A 20,797-nucleotide genomic window follows, 5' to 3' on the forward strand; every position below is an offset into this window, starting at 1 on the left:
TCTCTTTGCCAGGCAACCTTCAAAGGCTGGATGGACATCATGTATGCAGCCGTAGATTCCCGAAAGGTAAGGATACACCTGGCGAAACCACAGCCTTCCTAGGTGGCTAGAAAGCAAGCAGCATGGTGGCGCTTACTAAGAAAGAGAGGGTTGGGGCATGTATTTGCTTGTTTTATTGATTACAGGTCACTCTCCTCCTCTCAATCATCACTCCCTTACACTGGCTCCAGAAGATTAGGGGCTGAGTTTTACGTGGCCCCAGTGGCGCCCTCTCCCACTGACAGAAGTGTGGCTCCTGGCGGACAGCTCAGCCGTCCCCTCCCGCCTCGCCTCGCGCTTTGCACATCCACCACACCAGTCCTTCCCAGGGCAGTGTGGCAGAGGGGACGGGCGGAGAGGATGTAGGGCACCCTCCCCAGCTCGTGCAGCAGCTCGGGTGGTCAGCTCTGGCCGAGGGCGCTGGCATGTCACAGTCACCCACCTGATCCCACGCTAGGAACTGACACTCTGCTTTTTCCTCCCGTCTTTTGACAGCCTGACGAGCAGCCTAAGTATGAGGACAACATCTACATGTACATCTACTTTGTCATCTTCATCATCTTCGGCTCCTTCTTCACCCTGAACCTGTTCATTGGTGTCATCATCGATAACTTCAATCAACAAAAGAAAAAGATAGGTCTCCTCCCCTCATTGCCAGTGGCCAGCGGTCAACCTGGATGAGAGGCACTTCTGTCCCTATGTCTAGAAGGAAAATGCCTCTCTCTAAACTCCACATGATCGCCTCACAGCAGCCCTGGCCCTGCTAGGCACTTGCCCCACCCACCTCTTTCTGTTGGGGGCTAGATTTCACAGCGGGTGGTTTCCCACATTTACGAGCAGTTGTTGAGGCCTTTACTGGGGTAGGCATCCTGCCAGAGGGAGGCAGGGTCAGAGGCGTCAGTCTAGGGGTGAAAACGAAAGCATCAGGTGAATAACTAGCAAGAAGTGGAGCATGTTCTAGACCCGTAATTACCCGTGGTGATCCCTGGGCTCCCCTAGCAAAGTGGGATTTGAGAGACCATCCTCGGAAAGTCCATTCACTTACTTGCTCCAGATGGTTAACGATTTTTCCACAACAAACTGAAGCACTGACTCCTGTCGTCCGTGTTCTAAAACAAGGCTGTGTCAAGGAACTCCCCACGTTGTTTCCCTGCACTCAGATTTCTGAAGGTTTAATAGTGTTGGAAGTAAACGGGCCAATAACCGGGACTGGAAAATACTTTCATTTTAAAATGCTGGGGTTTTTTAGAATTTTATCAGGAAGGCAGGTCCAGAAAATATGTGTGAGCCCATGAAATGCAAGCATCCCGGCTCTCAAGTGTCCTCTTCCCTGAGAGCCCGCAGTCGCATAGTCCGTCTCCTTTGCGCCCAGTCACTGGCCAATCTCAGGAATCCCAAGCCTCAGACAGAGGCTGGTGTTTCTTTGAATTAGAATAGTTGCCCCAGGTCTACCTCGTTAGGGGGCAGCTAGCTAAACTGACCTCTGGAAAGGTAAGAGGGTAAGGCCACCCTCAGTTCGTAGGATTGGTCCGTAGGTCCGAGCCAGAGCATGAGAGAGCCTATTGTAATTGTTCCTTCTCTTCTTTCTTCCTTTACTTTGGAGGCCAGGACATCTTCATGACCGAAGAACAGAAGAAGTACTACAATGCCATGAAAAAGCTGGGCTCCAAGAAACCACAGAAACCCATTCCCCGCCCCCTGGTGAGTGTAGGCTGAGGCCAGAGTGAGACCCCATACGGAAAAGACCCTGGTAGGGTTATTGCAAAGGAAACAAGGGGTAAGTGATGAGCCTCCTGTGCGCTCTGGTCCTCACCCAGCTGACCCCTCCAAAGGATCTGGGCGAAACAGCAGAACAGGGATAAAGGTATGGGATGGCTGTTATATTTGTGCCTGACCTTTCCTCTGAGACTTCCTTGGGCAGCAGCAGAGAAGCAGCGTGTTATAGCCACATCGGCTCTGGCACTGGTGGAGAGATGTCTTGAGAGACAGCTAAAAATTAACAAAGGACAGTGACCATGAAAGCTGACCTCTTTCCTACCAGTACATGATAGGGTGTGGCCACCGTCTACCCAACAAGGAAGCCTTCACAAGATAAAATAATACTCTGGCTATTTGTGGGAGCAGAGGAGGTGAAACTAGGGGTCGGCGGTCCTGATTTTCTGTCTTGAACTGAGCCTTTTGTAAAGCAGATCTGGGCACTGGGACTCTGCTTTGCCCTTCTGTTGGTGACTGTCCCCTTGCTTCAGAGGTGATAACTCTGCTCCTGAAGCCATATGCCCAGCAGGGTGGGCAGAAGCCCCAGGCTCAAAGTCCCATCTTCTGTACCTTTCACTTAAAGTAACTTTTTATTTAAAAACAGCACAATTCATAAAATAAAAGCTCATGTGGCAGTCTAACTTGTAAAACTGAAAGTAGAGCTCCTTTGACTCAAGAGTGGGAGTCCCTCAGAGTAGCCCCACAGCCTGTGCCTATGTACCTGCCTCACTGACTTCCAAGGGAAAGGGAAACCCTTGGTTTGAAAACCGACCAGTTAAAGTGACCCTGAAAGTAAGCATGAGCTCAAGTGCCTAGGTTCTTTCCAAAAATACATACATACATACGTACATACATACATACATACATACATAAAAATAAGTTTAAAAATCAGGGAGATTTTTTAAAATGTATTTAAATTCAAGTTCACAAAATCAGGGAGAGCATAAAAAAGCAAATGTTTTTTTCTATTTCCTTGATGTCCAAGTTTCCATTTTGTGATGGAAATGAGACTAAGGGGAATGGAGAGGGTTAACATTTCTGGAGTTCTATTCGGTCCCAGAGTGTGTTTTCACCCACTCTAAAATATAAAAACTTCATGTGGCAGGAGACATTAATAAAGAGTGATCAGCCTTCATTCAACAAAGAGAATGAACAGATCTCCTGCTGTGTTCCAGGCACTAGGCCCAAAGTGGTGAACAAAATTCAGACCCTGGGGACAAGGGAGCTTCTAATACAGAGGGAGAGAGATCATAAGTAAGCAAACAGCTACAATACAGTGTGGAATGTTGTGAGAAAAGAAAAGGGCTGTGACAGAGAATGTGGAGGCTCTGGGTGGAGAATCTGCTTCAGAGAAAGACTCACTAGGGAAGTCTGCTTGGGGAGATGAGATGGAGCCAGAATGCTAGGGAAAGAGATCCTGGAAAAGCAAATGAGGTTCTAAAAGCAGAAAGCATCAGCATGGCCAAGCGGTGATGGGTGAGAGGAGGGGGCATGAGGTTAGCTGGATGAGACTGTGAGAGGCATCCCTCAGCCAGGCTAACCAGAGGAATTTTGTTGCAAGCCCAGTGGGAAACTGTTGAAAAGCTTTAAGTAGGAGAGGGATGTGGTCCATTTATGTTTTGAAAAAATCACACTTGCTACTGTGTGGAGACCACGTTGGATGAGGGCAAGAGAGGAAGCAGGGAGACTAGTCGGGAAATTTCCAGAAGTCCAGACAGGAGGTGCCGGTGCTTGGGCTGGAGGAGGGCCGACAGAAGCGGGAGGAAGCGGGCGAATTGAGAAGAATGGGCAGGACCTGCAGCGCGCTGGGCGGGGGAAGAGGGAGACGCGAGCGGCAAGGGCCCTCAGGTTTCTGGCTTGGAGCCTGGGTAGACAAGTGAGATGGGAGAGGAGTGGGGTGGGTGAGGGGCCCAGGAAGGACCTGTTAGGTCTGAGATGTCGAGAGAGCAACACAGGAATTCAGAGGCAAGGATTTAAGAAAACTAAGTGTACAGATGCTATGTACGCAGTAGGAATAGATGAGCTCTCCTGGGGAGACAGTGTAGAGAAAGGAGAGACCAAGTCGGGGAGGACATGGCCGCCAAAAAAGGGCTGAACGGGAGCAGCTGGCCAGGCAGGAAGACATGTAGAAGTGTGGGATGGCGTAGACACAAAAGAGAAGAGTGGTGGTTTTAGAAAGCTCTGGGGGAAGTGAATACTGCTGTCCGGGTCTGTCCATGCGCCAGACTCCCTGACAGAGCAGCGAGATAGAGCTGGCCAGTGTCTCATAAAGAAAGGCGAGTGCTCTGATGAACAGGACGGCAACTTCCATGGTCTGCTGGGAAGGGTTCTCATGAATGCTCTTGTATCTTCCCTCCCCGGCCCCCACCTCCAGAACAAAATCCAAGGTATCATCTTTGATTTTGTCACTCAACAAGCCTTTGATATTGTTATCATGATGCTCATCTGCCTTAACATGGTGACGATGATGGTGGAGACAGATACGCAGAGCAAACAGATGGAAAACATCCTCTACTGGATTAACCTGGTCTTCGTCATCTTTTTCACCTGTGAGTGTGTGCTCAAAATGTTTGCCTTGAGGCACTACTACTTCACCATTGGCTGGAACATCTTTGACTTCGTGGTAGTCATTCTCTCCATTGTGGGTAAGTGGGATGGGCGAGGGGAAGGGAAGGGGACCTCACTGGCCTGGAGCATGAGGTTCCTGGGAGAGCAGCTGGCTCCGCGGGCGTGAAGTGCAGGCCCACTCCTCACACGGGCTGAAGCCCGTGCGCAGCCCTAAGCCATCCCGTGGGCCTCCCCAGTAGGTTACGCGGTCAGTGAGTTTCTCCTGCGTGTTCGTAGTGGTCTTGGATCGTGAATTCCCTTGTCGAGGCGGCGGGGAAATGATTGATTTTGTTGTGGCTGTTTGCTTTCAAGGAGTTTAAAGTTAACAGGGAAGGTAAAAGAAACTTTAAAAAAAAGAAAAAGAACTATGGCTGCAGTAGCAGTGGAAGAGGGGATGGTAGATTGTTGGGCTGGGTATTAAGGAAAATGGTCTAAGAGCATTCTGGTGGTGATGGCGGCGCTCACTTCACTGAGGTTTTACTGTGTGCCACGTACAGTATGAGAGTTTCTTCCCTGGCATTATTATCTCATTTGACCCATATGACAGCCCAAGAAGCAGGCTATTTTTTAACCTTCTGTAAAAATGTCCAAGGTCACCCAACTAGGAGGTGGCAGGGACAGAACTCAGGCTGGATCTTAACAGCAACTGTGTGACATTTCGCTTTAACCTCAAGGCATGCAAGCCAGGTTGATACCTGGCAAGCAGAGTATGGTGAAATCCTGACTTGCTTCCAGGTAGGTGTAACTGGCGTTGGCTGGCAGAGGGAGAGTGCCGGAGGCCTGTGGGAAGCAGCCCCAGAACTGGCGGCCAGGCTGGCGTAGCAAGGTGTTCACTACGGGCTCCCGAAAGCAGCCGGCCTTCAGCGTGGCCTGTGTCAGTTTCTAGTTCTGTCCTCTGGACCAGCACGTCCAAACGCGTGTCGTTTCACGAAGCACTAATCCCATACACCTCCCCTGCAAGAAAAGAGCCTCATGATGAAATTACTTTGGGCAACACTGTACATTGAATTTCCCTCTGGAGGGTCACAGGGCACATTAGCCTATAGAAGGTTCTTGGAAGCCCTATAGTAAAGAATTGTTGACCATCCTACCTTTATTTGATCACAGCATCCTTTTGCCAAGCAATGTGAAGGCTATCTCATGTTTTAATGGAATGTACTTTGCGCCGGTCACCTTTCTAAGTACTTATTTTCATTCCTGTAGTCCTCATGACAACTGTCTGAGTATCACAAGGAACTGAGGCACAGAGCAGTGACTAGCAGAGGCTAATATGCCAGTGAGCAGGGTTCAGGCCCAGCCCCTGGCCTCAAATCCACACTCCTAACCTCCCACAGGACCCACTTTGGACAGTGTTGCCCTGTCCTTAAACGTTTTCTGCCCACCCATCATTGAGTGTGATAGGAAGCCCACAGACCAAAGCATGCACCCTATTCTCAGGTGATACTCACAAGTAAAGAGGAAGAGTAGTATTGTTTTGGACGATAGGGATTTTTTATTAAATAGTATTCATTTGTTCAGAAACAAAAGAATAGAAATTATCTTTTTTAAGTAAGAAAAATTAGTGTAAAACTAGCCCTGGAACCTCCTAGAAGCCCCCTTAAGTGGTGTTCCTGCTACTCTAGAGTGCTGCCTACCCATCCTTCTCCCCTTTTCTCTGGGGACAAGTGCACATTGAACGTATAAAACCAAATGCTGGCATCTTCTCTCTGAAGCCCAGCTTGCCCAGCACACACGGAATGCAAGTTTTACAGATATCACCTGACTTCTTACGGTCACCGGTTATGACTTAATTGAGACATTAAAAAGAAGAGAGCTGAGAATTTATCTTGGGTCCTGGCTGAGGTAGAGATTTTCTTGAAAGCTCAAATTCTTCATGGAATACGAGTCCTAGAAGAGGCCTCAAGAGGCTGTCCAAACTTCTTGCATCTCATCCCTTTCTGAAAGTTAAGATTCTGTCCTAGCTTAAAAATCTCAAATAAGAGTGGGGAGCGGGGGGCACGCTTGGCTGGCTCAATTGGTTGAGCATATACTTCTGTCTCAGGGTTGTGAGTTCAAGCCCCATATTGGGCATGGAGACTACTTTAAAAAAAAAAGTCTCAAGTAAGGGGATTACATAGGCTTCTGCAGTTCACTCCCCCAGTATTTCTGAATCCTTAGGGTTGAAAGATATTTCCTTATTCAAAGTAAATCCTTCCTGTCGGTAGAAGCTCGTATTGTCTCATCAGGACCTCAACAGCAAGAGAAGGCACTGAAGAAAGACAGTATGTCATTGCCTTCCCTTCAGCTTCCATGTCACAACCTTTGCGCGTCCCCTTCTTTCTGTGGTCCCTCACTGGGCTCCCATTATTGCTCTGCAGTGTTAAAGGCAAGTGGTCTGGCTGAGGTGGACTCCTGAATAAACAGAAACAGAAAAAGGGCCCTCTGACTTTACATGGTCACCCTCTTACTTTCATATCCCACTTATGCCTTGACATTTTCGTCTGCCGATGCTGTTTCTGGTCTGTGGCTTTAAACACAAGTCTAGAAGCTCAGGTTTAAAAGCCACTTCTGAGAGGTCCCTTTGATTTCCTAGGCTACTTTGGCAGGGTAGGGACATGGGACAAGAAGCCAAAAATGTCTTTTCAGAGCCAGGAAGATACTTGGAAAAGTGGCAGCATGGCAGAATAACTAAGCCATCACAGTCAAAGGGTCGTGAAGTCATGGGTGGCACCGGGACCTCTCATTCATTGTGGATATGGAAATCTGATAGCATTTTGGTCTTTGAATGAGAAGACAGATAAATGAGGACCTATTCATGAAACAGAATATGGTTTAGCAGTGAACATGAACAATCCAAAAATTATTTTAAAGCCAGAGGTCAATCTCCCAAACATAATGCGAAGTCTGAAAACCAAATTAGAGATCTAAAGAACGTGTTCTGGAAAGAGAGATACGGAATAATTCTTTCAGCATAGTAGGATGCTAGGATGTGGTCTATCTGTATAATGGTTACAGGTTCATGCATAGCAAAATGATGAAGAGACTGGAATGATACACACCATCTCCAGGATTGCAGTTGCTTTTGGGGATGAAGAGAGAAAGCAAATTTGGTAAAATGCTAGCATCTGGTAAATCTGGATGTCAAGTGCATAGGTGGCTATTTTATTGTTTTCTCTGCTTTTCTGTATGTCTGAAGCATGCGACTTTCTTTTTTCACCATGAGAGTTCAGATTGACGTGTAAGGCACTGATTCTATGAAGTCCTTTGAACTTAAGGGCTTCAGTGCCAGGTGACATAGTAAAGAGAAAGGCGTCTCCATCCAGTCTCAGTAACATGTCTTCTTCTGTCCTCTTCTCAGGAATGTTCCTGGCTGATATCATTGAGAAATACTTTGTTTCCCCAACCCTATTCCGAGTCATCCGGTTGGCCCGTATTGGGCGCATCTTGCGTCTGATCAAAGGTGCCAAAGGGATTCGCACCCTGCTCTTTGCCTTAATGATGTCCTTGCCTGCTCTGTTCAACATCGGCCTTCTGCTCTTCCTGGTCATGTTCATCTTCTCCATCTTCGGGATGTCCAATTTCGCATACGTGAAGCACGAGGCTGGCATCGATGACATGTTCAACTTTGAGACCTTCGGCAACAGCATGATCTGCCTCTTTCAGATCACGACGTCAGCTGGTTGGGATGGCCTCCTGCTGCCCATCCTGAACCGCCCCCCTGACTGCAGCCTGGACAAGGAGCACCCAGGAAGTGGCTTCAAGGGAGACTGCGGCAACCCCTCAGTGGGCATCTTCTTCTTTGTAAGCTACATCATCATCTCCTTCCTGATTGTCGTGAACATGTACATCGCCATCATCTTGGAGAACTTCAGCGTAGCCACCGAGGAGAGTGCGGACCCTCTGAGCGAGGACGACTTTGAGACCTTCTACGAGATCTGGGAGAAGTTCGACCCCGACGCCACCCAGTTCATCGAGTACTGTAAGCTCGCAGACTTTGCGGATGCCTTGGAACACCCTCTCCGAGTGCCCAAGCCGAACACCATTGAGCTCATTGCCATGGATCTGCCGATGGTCAGCGGGGACCGCATCCACTGCTTGGACATCCTTTTTGCCTTCACCAAGCGGGTCCTGGGGGACAGCGGGGAGCTGGACATCCTCCGGCAGCAGATGGAGGAGCGGTTCGTGGCATCCAATCCTTCCAAAGTGTCTTACGAGCCGATCACAACCACGCTGCGGCGCAAGCAGGAGGAGGTGTCGGCCGTGGTCCTCCAGCGCGCCTACCGGGGACATTTAGCAAGACGGGGCTTCATCTGCAAAAAGACCACTTCCAATAAGCTGGAGAACGGAGGCACACACCGGGAGAAAAAAGAGAGCACCCCGTCCACAGCCTCCCTCCCGTCCTATGACAGCGTAACGAAACCGGACAAGGAGAAACAGCAACGGGCAGAGGAAGGACGAAGGGAAAGAGCCAAAAGACAAAAAGAGGTCAGAGAATCCAAGTGTTAGAGGCGAGGAAAAATGAAATCTTGTACAGACGTAAAACTCGCAAGCAAAAGATTGTTTACAAACTTCCTGAATATTATCAATGCAGAAGAGCTGTGGAGACACTTGAACCCGAAGATCTATACCAAACGTAGTCTGCTTACCATGTAACACGGTTGCATCTTGAGCAGTGACCTGCCGAGGGCAAAGGACCCTGCTCCCTGGACTCACAGATTTTCTAACGCTTGGGCAGGTGGTTACTGCATGTTCCACATCCGTCAATGCAACTTAGGACAAAACCAACAGGATACAAAAACCAGAGGCGAGGCTGCCGGGACCAGCATATTCCGTTGCAGCCCAATGGATTTTATTTATTTAGTTTTTTTCATTTCGGTGATTCTCAGAAGCAGAAAGCATCACTTTAAAAAGTTTGTTCATGCAAACTATATTTGCATTCTTACATTAGTTAAGCTAAGCAGCAAAAAGACACACACACACACACACACACACACACACACTCCCATCTAGCCCGTGTCATTTAATTGTCTGTTTCTTTGACATAAACCGCATCTTCTCCACATGGGCTTCACGTGGTTTGGAGATGGGTGGGGGAGAAGAATCAGGTTTCTTCAGGCTGAGGAGGACTTGCTCAGGCCGATTCCAAACATTGTGCTCGTTCAATGCGTAGAAATGATTTGCATGATGGCATGCTGTGATCAGAAGTCATGCATGAGAACCATACACCACAGGACACTACTAATCCTGTCCCCTGCACTGGGTCAGCCTTTGGACGGGACCCAGCCCAGCACCGTTCACTGTATTTGGAGGAAAAAAAAAAATGGTAAGCGTTCCATACCCGCTGCAATTCCTTAACGAATTCTTAGAAGTCTTTCATACACCTTCCGGGTAGGGAAACATAACCAACCAATTGACCACTACCACTACCAACAAAAACCAAACCCAATCCGACAAGCAGATGGATCCGTTGTGTGTCTATGTTTAACAGACATCTCTAACATACAGCCATTGTTGCACATTGTGAAAGATGAACTATTTAATGCTGCTCTGTGTCCCGTCCGTGGGGAAACTTGGATCTCGAATGGCTTGTATTAATAATGTCACTGTAAAACCAAATCCTAGGGCTAAAAACAAAAATCAAAAAAAATAATAATAATCAAAAAAGAAACAAACAAACCAGTTCATTTGTATCGCAATATTTACGATGATTGTTTAGCCTTCATACTGGAGAGCTGACACTTACTTGGGGCAGAGATACAAGCACCATTCACAGTGGCGTGTTATCTCTAGGGGGTGATTTGGGGATCTTCAGTTTTCGCTGGGGGTGTGGGGTGCCTGCTTCAGGTAGTGTCACATCCTTCTGCACTGTGGCTTTCTCTGGGCTTGGCTCCGGCCAGAGAGGAGTTCAAATATCCCGAACGGGCCTCTCCCTCGGCAGAGGGTTGTCACAAGCTCACACACTGCATGATTCCTTGTGCTTCCATCTCATCTGTCCGCCAAGCAGGGTTTCCCTTTTACCTGCGCAGGTGGGTGAGGGCAGCAGCGCTGGGGCTATGGCTGTGGTTTCTTTGCGCATTCTAGACAATAAATCGTCACTGGTGGGACCCGAGGTAGAGATGGAGCCGCCTCTGAACCAAGCCCGCTTGGTTTCTTTATCGCACCGATTCTCATGAGAAAGANCTTTCGGCCCCTCTCCCACTTTAGGGAAGACAGTTTTTAGTCCAGGGGTTTCTCATCCTATGACTAGATCTCAAAGCCAAGATGCTGCAGTCGAGAGTGTCAGGAAGCCTAGACAAAGAATGAGGAGAGACGTTAGCATGTGAACCAAATCAAACTAAATTCCTCCTGAACCGTAACATAGAGGGGGGATAAAGACAACCCCCCCCCACCCCCCGCGATCAGACACACCAGTCTGCCTCGTAGCAGAAGCGCTCAGTGGAACCACACATCCGCCTGACTAGTTTTGCATAGAACAAACACGGCAAGGCCGTAGGCAGAGCTTTCTATCTTCTTGGACCATTAGAAGCTTCTGCCCGGCTCTCCGAAGCCTGCTTCTGCGGCCTCCTCCGTAGAACTTTTGTACTACACACGACACCAGGTTGGAAAAGCATTTCTCTCAGTGACCCCGCTAACCGCTAGGATGAATGTATAGTAACGTGTACAGGCGACGTCGTCAACAGCACAAAACAGACGCTGACGTGTGTGGCTATTCTTTTTAAGAGAATTATAAATACTGTAATATATCCTTTTATTTTATCAGCATGCCTTTTTGTAAATACAAATGATTAACTTATTAAATAGGAAATGGCTTCTGGCTTATGCCATTGTCATGTTTATTTTTATTTTTTATACGTTTCTTTCTTCTTAGAACTTAGATGCTGTCAGCCAATGTACATCCCCAAACCAGACAGACAGACAAAAAATTTTTTTATTGCTAATGGTTTTTTCCAAAACGACAAAAAAATATATATTTTTGTTCCAATGTGCAATAAATTCTAACCACTTCTATGCAAGATTTGGCTAAACTCCATCATTGTTCTTAGGTCCTGAGATGGGCAACAGTGCTAGAAGACTCCGCACCGCACCCCAAGTGCTCATGCTAGTGATGTCATGAAGCTACTAGAGCATATTAATGAGATTTTTCTAAGATCTGCCCTTTTCCCTTCCCCCCCGGCCCCCCAGCGGCTAGCTCCTCAGTAACACACATGGGCCTTGGTATCTGACACCCATCAGCCAGCTTTACAGGGAAGAAGCCACCTCCACTCTTATTTGATGTTTCGACTTTTTTTTCTTTAAAGTTCTCCTACCTTCTCGTCCCTCCCCCACCGTCCCTCCGCCCACTCGCTCGCTCACACTCTCACTCACCCGCCCTGCTCCACACTTCTTTGGTAGTAAATGACACCATCACCAGCAGTTTACACCCGCAGTTTAACAGGCATTGAACCAGTGAGGCATTGAACCAGTGAGGACGATTTTGAACGCCCTCACGGGGTGGGTAAGTGGCAACGCTTTGCCAAATATTAACGAAGCCAATCAAAAAGCAGCAGCAGCCACAGCATCACTGCACANCAAAAAGACGCGTGATGCTGTTCATTTAAAATGCAGAGTCAAAGCCACTGAGCAGCAGCTGACACGGTTGCTGGTCGGTGTGTGACAAACACGTTTCCCTCTTCTTTCCTTAACCTCCCTGCTGCTCAGGCTGAGGAGACCCCATAATTCGGAGGGCGAGAGCAGCAAAAATGTCCCGAGTCAACACGACCTACTCCCACTTCTCTGACAGAGCCACCTNCCCTGGAACGACAGTGCCCAGAGTTCTGTTCTTTTCCGCCGCAACCAATGTAAATTTGTAAAAGAGCACTAGTGAAGATTAGTGTATTAGTGACTGCATGGAGGCCAACACTGCTCTACATGAGACGTGATACAAAGTACGGCACTACTATAAGCCAAAAGGAAACAAAATAAAAATGACCCTTTTTACCGTACAAGGGAAGCCTGTCTTGGTGTCCGTTTGTTGCTTGACTATCCCAATTCTTGAGTCCTGGGAGGGGTCTGGGAATCGGGACCTTAGCACGTGTGGGGAAAGGAGGGGAAGAGAAGGGAGAGAAATCAGGGTCCTCTCGCTAAGTTCTGGCTTAGAAGAGAAGTAGAGACTGGAAAGAGAAAAGCAAGGTCCTGCCCACCAACCCCCCACCTGCCCCAGACTCCCACTCGCCCATTGCACGTGATGTTCCTCCCCCTCCCAGGCCAGCGCTTCACCATCCACGAACCCCCTTCTTCACCAGTGCACCTGGCAGAGCCCCCAGAGATGATGTCAAGCCAACCCAACTGGGCTGGCCTCACTTTTGCCTTTCTCACCAGTATGCTAGGAAAAGAGCTATCCGGACACCCCAAAGCTCGGGCGAGCACGACGCCCATCGGTCTCCACTCTGCTGGCTAATGCTGAGCCCTGCCCTCCATCACCCCGACACAGATACCAGCAGACTACGGCTGGTCTCGTTCACATCTGTGCAGGGGAGAGGGGCACCGCTCCCCTCCCTCCCTCTGCCCTGCTTTGGGGACATCCCTCTCTAGGCCATGTCTCCTGGTCCAGGAACACTCTCAGGAGGATTCTGAAGTGCCCACTCTAGTCCGCTCCAGTAGCTCCACTCTGGAGAGAGTTGGCTGGTAGGTCAGTCCCCACCCCCCTCCCCTCGGCCCCAGCCTCCAGGCCTGCTGTGGGGGTGACATTGCCATGGGTTACGACTTTGTGACTTGGGTCCTGGGCATCTTCTGTAACGATGCCTCTTTCTTTTCTCAGATGTTGCCCAAAGGTTTGCAAAAAGCTTCGTTCATTTTCAGGTACCCCCACCCCCTAAAGAATCGGCTGCAACTAGCCAGCCAGGGGGACATCAGGAGAGAGGAGGAAGTCTGGGTCGGGAGGGGCCCGAGGTTCGCTCAGGGTCTGCGTTGTGGCTCAGCTCTGTGCTCTCTTGGAAAAAACCTTTTCCAAGATTTCCTTCCTTCAAATGCTCNATGTATATAGGTAAAGGGGAGCGTGGTCCAGTGGTTCCAGAAAAGGGACAGAACTCCTGTGTTCCATCCCCAGCTCAACCACTGGCTCGCTGTGTGGCCTTGGGCAAGTCACTTAACCTCTCTGTGCCTCAGTTTCCTCATCTGTAAAATGGGGATAATAATACTGACCTACCTCACAGGGGTGTTGTGAGGCTTTAACTAAATGTTTTGTAAAGTGTTTTGAGATACAGAGGCAAAGGCACTAGGGAAGGGCAAAGTATTATTTGGACTTAAGGAAGATGAAATGGTACCATAAATGCTGCTATTCTGAGAGCCATTTTAAACTGCACTGCTCAATCACCCCCGCTTCTCATCACCAGGACAGCAGGTCGAGAAAATGTCTTTCCTTTCACTTGCTTCTGGGGTTTGTGATTATTCTAGACACTTAATTTTTTTCCCTCGCTGTATCTCCTTCCCTCACCACCTCGACTTGTTCCCTGTTCCGTTTACACGGAAATGGCAGAAATGCTTGAGAAATGAGAATGCCTAAGTGGATTGGAAGTTTATAGTCTGAAATTTCAATTTTACTTTGTACTGTACATCTTTTTACTTTAGAATTTGCAATAAAGGGTTACGTCAATCTTGTTTTCAACTCTCCTCTTGGACTGGCCTGTCATTCTGTCATTGCTCTCACAGCAAAGCCCCTCGGCCCCTGCGCCGGGTGGTGGCCGGGGACAGACCCTCCCACACAGGAAGCCCCCACAGCTGTCCTCTTTGCCCTCCCCTGTGGCAAGGGACAGAGTCTAAGGGTGGGCGGGGCTTAGCTCCCCAGATGGGCTGGCAGGGCCCTGGTGGGTGGGAAAGCTTTGGGGCTCCAGGTAGACCTTCAGGGGTCCGGGTAGGAAGAGCAGCTTGGAGGCATCAGCCCCTGAAAGTGGGGACACCTCTAAATGTGCCACATCCCCCCCCCCACCTCCCCATCCCCCCCGCACACCCCGNGTTCTGGCCCCCACCACGTTTGTCAAGCTCCCTTACTGGTCACAGATCATTCCCTCTGGGATTCGAACTTTCAGTTCAGGCAGCTCTGGGTTCAAAATGCTGACTATGCCGCTAGCTAGTCGTGGCCAGTGTCTTTATGTGTAATGGAGATCATACCTGCTTCTCTTGGGTTCTGAAGATACAAATAATGTACGTAACCTGCTCGGCACAGGGCCTGGCATACAGTTTGCACTCAATAAATGGTAGCGGTCGGTGCAAGGCTTACTGCGAGATACGAAGGCTGTAAGGCCAAGGGGGAGGGCCTGCCTCCCACCCCGGGTACCCTGGCTCCCCAGCCCCTCCTCTCCCGCTGGCAGTCCCACCGGCTGTGCGGCCATTTCCAACAAACCAACCATCGCTCCCTCCTTTGCGTGTTTGGTAACGTTTATAATTCGGGGAAGGCAGCACTCTGCCGGGGCTGTGCTCCCGTTTTACAGCCGGGGGCACTGAGGCGAGGGGGGAACGGCCCGCGGGCAGCCCAGGCCTTCGACGGCTCCAGCTGCTCTGCACACAGGGGCAGCCTGGCTTTCCGCCCGCCGCTCGCCTGGGCGGGCCTGCGCTGGGGAGGACCCGGTCCGTGGCCATCCTCGCCGGTGAGCCACAGCGTGAGCAGGACGAACAACGCCCCGGCGCCCAACGCCCCGACGAAGCCGGTGAGGAGGCCGAGCGCCAGCGGCCCGACCCAGTCGGCGGGGCTGCGCTCGTACGGCGCCTGGGGCAGACGCTCCACGATCAGCTGCAGCTGGTCCCAGTCGGGCTCCGGGCTCGCCNCAGCTCGCCCTCGACGTCCGGCTCTGGCACCTTTAGGAGCGACTGGAAATGGTCGCACTCCTCCGGGGTCAGCAGCTCGGCCAGACGGACGGCCGTGTGGGGGCCCATGGCATCCAAGGCCCCCGTCGGGGCCAGCACCCAGCCCCAGAGCGCCAGCGCCAAGGCCCAGGCACGGGCCTGCGCGGCCGTCGCGGTTGCCATCGCCCCCTGTGACCCGACTGTAGGGGGAGGAGCTCCGAACGCCCTCGGTGGGGGAGGGGTGCCTGACGGTGGCTGCAGCGGTCGCGGCGGCGGCGGCGGCGGAGGCCTCCCCTGACAGGGACTAGGGGCAAGGGGGCAGCTGACACTTGGGGCTTAGTGGGAATCTCTAAGCANAGGATAGGATCCTGGGCCCTTCTATTAAAATGCCTGCCCTAGGCCTGACTCCCGGCCATCCCACTAACGCCTCAAACTTAGCAAGTCTCCCACACCTCTAATAATCCATTTACGACCCCTCAGCCTCCAGCACAAGCCCTAGACCCCTTGCTCTCTATTATCCAATATCCAATCCCAAATTCTGGGACTACCAAATATTTATAGACTCTACCAATTACCATCCTCCCACGGGTACCTCCAAATAGTCATCTCCTCTTGTCTAGAGAAGGTGAGCTACTCAAATGCCCACTGCTACTGCACTCACGCTAGGGCCCCACTCACTGGCCTTGTTCCCTGAGCAAGTTTGGCTCCACCCTCCTTTGCATCTTGGCCTGCACAGGTCTACCTTAGTCACTCCTCAGCTGACCAGTCCCTTCTGGGAAGCCCTCTCTGACCCCAGTACGTATCCTTTGCTCCTCTCCATTAGGGATCCCTCTTAGTTTCTCCCACAACCCACCGCAGTTCTGCCTTTTTACTGTCTCCTCCATTCAACTGGAAGGTCCATTTGTTGTTCCTATAGCAACGAGTGCAGAGTAGGTGTTCATTTCAGTGAAGATTTTTTGAATCAGTGTGTGAATTCTCAACTTGCAAATCGATCCCTGTCCACAAGCCACTGACCCCCTTCCTTTCTTCCAAACACATACCCATGACCTTCATCTCAGATCCTGGGCTCTTCACAGGGCGTGAAAGGTCCTCCTGCTGCAGCGGTTTGGTCCCCAGGATCCCTCCAGCCTCACTTCAACCCGCCTGCCGCACCCCCGACTCCTGCCCTCACTTTATGCTTTTTGCAACAAATCACAGCTCTGGTGGTTTCCAGCCTCCACAGCTTTGTTGGGCTGTAACCCCTCCAGGGAGTTTTTCTGACCCACCACCACAGGTCAGAATCTCTTCTGGGCATTCTTGAGATACCCTGTGCATCCTCCCTCGGGACACTTATCTGGAAATTGATTAATTGAAGGATTTATCCAGCATTTGTTCAGTGTCTTCCATGTACCAAATACTGTACCAGACGTGAGAAAATGTTTATATGATCCCTCCCCAAGCAGCTTTTTCCAGCTGTATTTTCAAATGATCCATTGTGGGGGCGCCTGGCTGGCACAGTTAGTAGAGCGTGTGTCTCTTGATCTCAGGGTCCTGAGTTCAAGCCCAACGTTGGGTGTGGAGCCTACTTAAAAATTTTTTTTTCAAATAATCCATTTTTGAGCTTTTCTTTTAAAATTTTTAATGTCTTTTATTTATTTTTGAGAGAGAGATAGAGACAGCGTGAGCAGGGGAGGGTCAGAGAGAGGGGGAGACACAGAATCCAAAGATAAGCTCCATGTTCTGAGAAGGCTGTCAGCACAGAGCCGGAGGCAGGGCTCGAACCCACAAACTGTGAGATCATGACCTGAGCCGAAGTCAGACGCTTAACCGGCTAAGCCACCCAGGCGCCCCTATTTTTGAGCTTTTCTCACCCTGTATTGTGGGCTTTCCAGAACAGGGGCTGTGCTTAACCATTTCTGTATCCTCAGTGCTACAGTGTCCACACTGAGTGTCCAGACCTCCAGGGGCCAAGAGGGTTGGTGGCTGAGTCCCAGGGCAATGCCCTAGGGCCTCCTTCTCCAGACACACAATTTCTCTCACCGGGGAAACTGCTTGCTCTGCAGGCTCTCCCCTCGGGCTTGCTTGGCCTCGGGAAAGCCCAGGGAAGCCCTGAGCCCATGCGCACACGTACTGCAATCCTTGCCCTTTGGTGCATTTTCGGTCATTTTGTTTAGAACATTCCAAGCCTCCGGAAGTTGTGGGTCCACACCACTGACAGGCATCTACCTACAACTTTTTCAGCAAGGTCTTCCTTCCTAGTTTTCTCAGGCTCCCAGTTTACAAGCTGGCAACGACAGAGTTTGGGAATTGGCAAGATGGTGGTGGACAAAGGACCCCCACGTGGCCCTAAAGACTGGACCTAGGCCCTCTCCATACCCGCCCTCTGCCCCCTTTCCCTCCCTCCAAGAACAAAGTCTAATCTCAGTGCTGTCCACATTTTGAGTCCACCTTCCTCTTCAACCCCACCCCCCCTTTTCTCCATGCTTTCATTCATTCATCCATTCACTCGTTCACCAAACATGTGAGCCCTTCTTTCCCCTCATTCTTTGGGGCTCTGCAGATAGGAGTCAGCCCCAATTCTGAGCCTCTGGGAGCCCATAACTACAGGAGGGCCTCCCTATCCAGGGGCTTCACGGCCAGTAGCCGTAGCGCCCAATGCCTGGAAGGCGCCAGCTGTGCCAGGAGGAGGAACAGGAGACCCACAGTAACGGTTTACTGAAGGACTGGAGACACACGCAGCGCCACGCGCCACTGCATTCCCCAAAGGGCTCCCCACATCCTGCTGCCCCCAAGAAATCCTCTGGACGCCACATGTCATCGCTTTAATACTGTGTAATACTTTCTTTTAAAATACAGTCTCTTCTGAGGTAGACAGACCACAACTGCAGAGCATCGTCAGACAGGAGATAAATACGTCCATGTACAACACGCAGCAAAATGAGGTAGAAATGGTTACAGCTGGAGGAGAGGAATCCAACCCCAGTCTGGGTAGAGGCAGAGGAGGGCCAGCTTGCCAACCCTGTCCCCCCGCCATCCCTGCCCCTGGATTCTTTGGTATGCCCCCCCAACACTGCCAGAGCTGGGCCTGTCCTTCCCCCACCTGCCCCAGTGCCCATGAGGTAGGAGTAGACCGGGGGCTGTCTCCTTGTGCAAAGCTCCCCAAGGCCAGTGGAGGAGGCAGTGGGGACCCTGGGTCTCAGTGAGCTCCTCCCCCCACCCTCAGCCACCTGGAAGGCTGGGATCCCAACCCCACTCCCCGTGCCCTCCACCCCCACCCCCATATACATACACACACCTGAGAGAACCTCCTCACCCCTGCTCCCTCCAAAGGGCCCTTCACGGCAGTGTGGCCCACTACCTCTGAGGCACCAAAGCCCTGAGGCCAGCCAGCTCCAAGCAGAGGGCCAGAAAGACAAAGGATAAAGGGGGGGGGGAAGAGCAGCTTTCCTGTTAGCACTCCTAGGCCAGCACAGGCCCTCGGCACCTTGGCACCTGGTGTCCCCTGTGGACACCCTTCCAGCTGGGAGCTGGAGATGGTAATGAGACCGTGGGAGCTGGAAGGGTGAGCAGGGAACAGGGAGGGAGGCCGGGGTGGGAGAGAGAAAAGGTAGGGTGAGGGCTCGCCTCCTGCTTTGGACCAAAGGTCAACGTGGTGAAATGGACTCCCTGAGGGGGGGAGAAATCAAAGGAAGCCCCAGCAAGGGAAAGTTGCTGGGAAGGAGAGGAACACTCTTCTCACAAGGAAGGGCCCCCAAGGCTGGCTTCTGGTGGAGAGTTTGGGTGGGACTGAACATAAGCCCCCAGCATCAGGTTAAATGCCCATCCCCTCTGCCCCATCGAAGCCCCTGGAGCTCCCACCCGGGAAACCCAGGAGACAGGGCCAGGCACGCTTTCCCAACAGAACCTTCTGTAAGTGGCACTAACCCCTCCTCAGAGCCTCCCAATGCACAGGGAAGCAGGATGTGTAGTCAGTTTTGTGCCCAACCAGACTTGTGGCCACATGGTCTTCTCTCCCGGGGCGGGGGGAATCCTAAGTTACAGATCTCTGCCTAGGGAAGGGCCAGATGAGATGACCACTCTGGGGACTTTCTGCCTCGGTCATCTTCCCATTTGGGTCCTCTCTTTTCTGGATCTGGGACAAGAAGAGGGGCAAGAGCATCCCTCCAGATAACCCTAAACAACAAACCCTAGGCTGGAGACTGGGGCTCGGGGAGAGGGCAGCAGGACCTACCTCCTCTCCAATCTCACAGCCCCCACCCCCACCCCCAGACCTGGGGAGGAAGCCCTAGATATACATTCCACTTCTGTGCCAGGAAGAGCAGGGGTTTCAGTGTGGCTCTGGGTCTTCCCTTCCCGTTCCCGTTCCCCACAAGTTTCACTTTCTGAGTCTTCTGGGGAGAATTTGTTCCCCTGGGGGGGGGGGGCAGGGAACACACAGGAGAGCAGCCAAATTCTAACATTCTTTCTGAGGTCAGTTTCTTCCTGAGTTGTCAAAATAAAACGAAAAACAGCAAATTCTACACATCTTACAAAAATAAGAGGCCTAAAATATTAAACAAGCTACATTTCTGGGATTTCCCCCTCCAAAACAAACAAACAAACAAAAACCCTTCTTTGGGTGTTTTGTTTTTTGTTTTGCTTGCCCTCCCCCCACCCCAAGGCCCGAGGATACAACTGGGTGAGGGATAACGGGGTGGGAGGGAACTCCCTACACCCTCCTCCTCGGCCAATGGACTTCTAGATCTCCTGCAAAGGAACACTGCGTTCTTTGAATGAGAAGGACCAAGGGAAACGGGCTGGAAAGCAAGGGATGGAGACTGAAACACGCAGGGTCTGATGGAGCGATAGGGGAAGGAGGAGCAAAAGAGAAACAGGGCCAGCATATGAAGGGGAGATCAGTAGTGACAAAGCCACGGAGAGAAAAAACTACGCGAAGGCAGAGAAGGGCGGGGGGTGGGGGGGACGCCTTCAGAGAGCGAGGAGACAAAGGGATTGTGGAGAGGGCGCAGGAGTTCCTTGGGCCCGGGGTGCCGGCCCATCGCGGGTCGGCCCGTCGGCTGGGCAGAGATGGCAAGCTTCCTGTCCACAATAAATAGGAAAAACCTGAGTACACAGCGCATATGGCATCTATCTGCCTAGCAGAAGCATTTTCCTTCCTACGAAAAAAAAAAATCCACGGCAGCCCCGCCCCTCCCCCAGCCCACATTCATCACTCCGGCCCCCTCCCTGCCGGGTTTGGTTAGACATCCCCCTCCCGCACGGAGGGGCGGGGAGGAAGGGGCAGCTGCTCCCGCGACTTCCCGGCGCGCCGTCAGTGTCCGGAGCCGTACATTTTGTCCCATTCCACGTACGAGTCCAGATCCTTGGGGGAGGCCCTAGGGCCCACCTTGGCGAGCGCTACCTCCAAGTCCTTGTAGGAGAGGGGCCGCTGCAGCCCCGGGAGGCCCGCCCCGGCCGCTGCCTGCTGGCACAGCTGCCCCAGCTCGCCCCCGGAGAAGCCCTGGGTGCCCTGCACCAGGGCCGCGAGCTCCCGCTCGCTCAGCGCGCAACCCTGCTGGGCCAGCGCCCTCTGCAGGATCTGCCCGCGGGCGGGGCCGTCGGGCAACGCCACGTAGAAGCG

At 51.5% G+C, this 20,797-nt stretch overlaps 3 protein-coding genes across 4 annotated transcripts in view; 1 reads left to right on the plus strand and 2 right to left on the minus strand.

Moving 5' to 3' along the window:
* Nucleotides 1–10,552, plus strand: part of SCN8A (sodium voltage-gated channel alpha subunit 8) — a 120,153-nt gene extending 109,601 nt beyond the window's left edge. For both annotated transcript variants that reach the window (XM_077753419.1, XM_077753418.1), the window contains exons 22-26: nucleotides 13–66; nucleotides 535–672; nucleotides 1,636–1,740; nucleotides 4,169–4,439; nucleotides 7,739–10,552. In XM_077753419.1, coding sequence (XP_077609545.1) covers nucleotides 13–66; nucleotides 535–672; nucleotides 1,636–1,740; nucleotides 4,169–4,439; nucleotides 7,739–8,886 — 1,716 coding nt within the window. In that variant the 3' untranslated portion in view covers nucleotides 8,887–10,552. The remainder of the gene's footprint in view (nucleotides 1–12; nucleotides 67–534; nucleotides 673–1,635; nucleotides 1,741–4,168; nucleotides 4,440–7,738) is intronic.
* A 4,223-nt stretch (nucleotides 10,553–14,775) lies between these two features.
* TMDD1 (transmembrane and death domain 1) lies at nucleotides 14,776–15,381 on the minus strand. The gene is given in 2 exon segments (XM_077753592.1): nucleotides 14,776–15,180; nucleotides 15,183–15,381. Coding segments are annotated over 2 exon segments (585 nt in total). The 3' UTR covers nucleotides 14,776–14,794.
* A 3,226-nt stretch (nucleotides 15,382–18,607) lies between these two features.
* The window catches only part of FIGNL2 (fidgetin like 2), a 3,067-nt gene continuing 877 nt past the window's right edge, over nucleotides 18,608–20,797 (minus strand). The window contains exon 2 of the mRNA XM_077753675.1: nucleotides 18,608–20,792. Coding sequence (XP_077609801.1) covers nucleotides 20,489–20,792 — 304 coding nt within the window. The 3' untranslated portion in view covers nucleotides 18,608–20,488. The remainder of the gene's footprint in view (nucleotides 20,793–20,797) is intronic.

This window comes from Crocuta crocuta, unplaced genomic scaffold (assembly GCF_008692635.1).
Source record: "Crocuta crocuta isolate KB4526 unplaced genomic scaffold, BGI_CrCroc_1.0 scaffold30, whole genome shotgun sequence".
Classification (NCBI taxonomy): domain Eukaryota; kingdom Metazoa; phylum Chordata; class Mammalia; order Carnivora; family Hyaenidae; genus Crocuta; species Crocuta crocuta.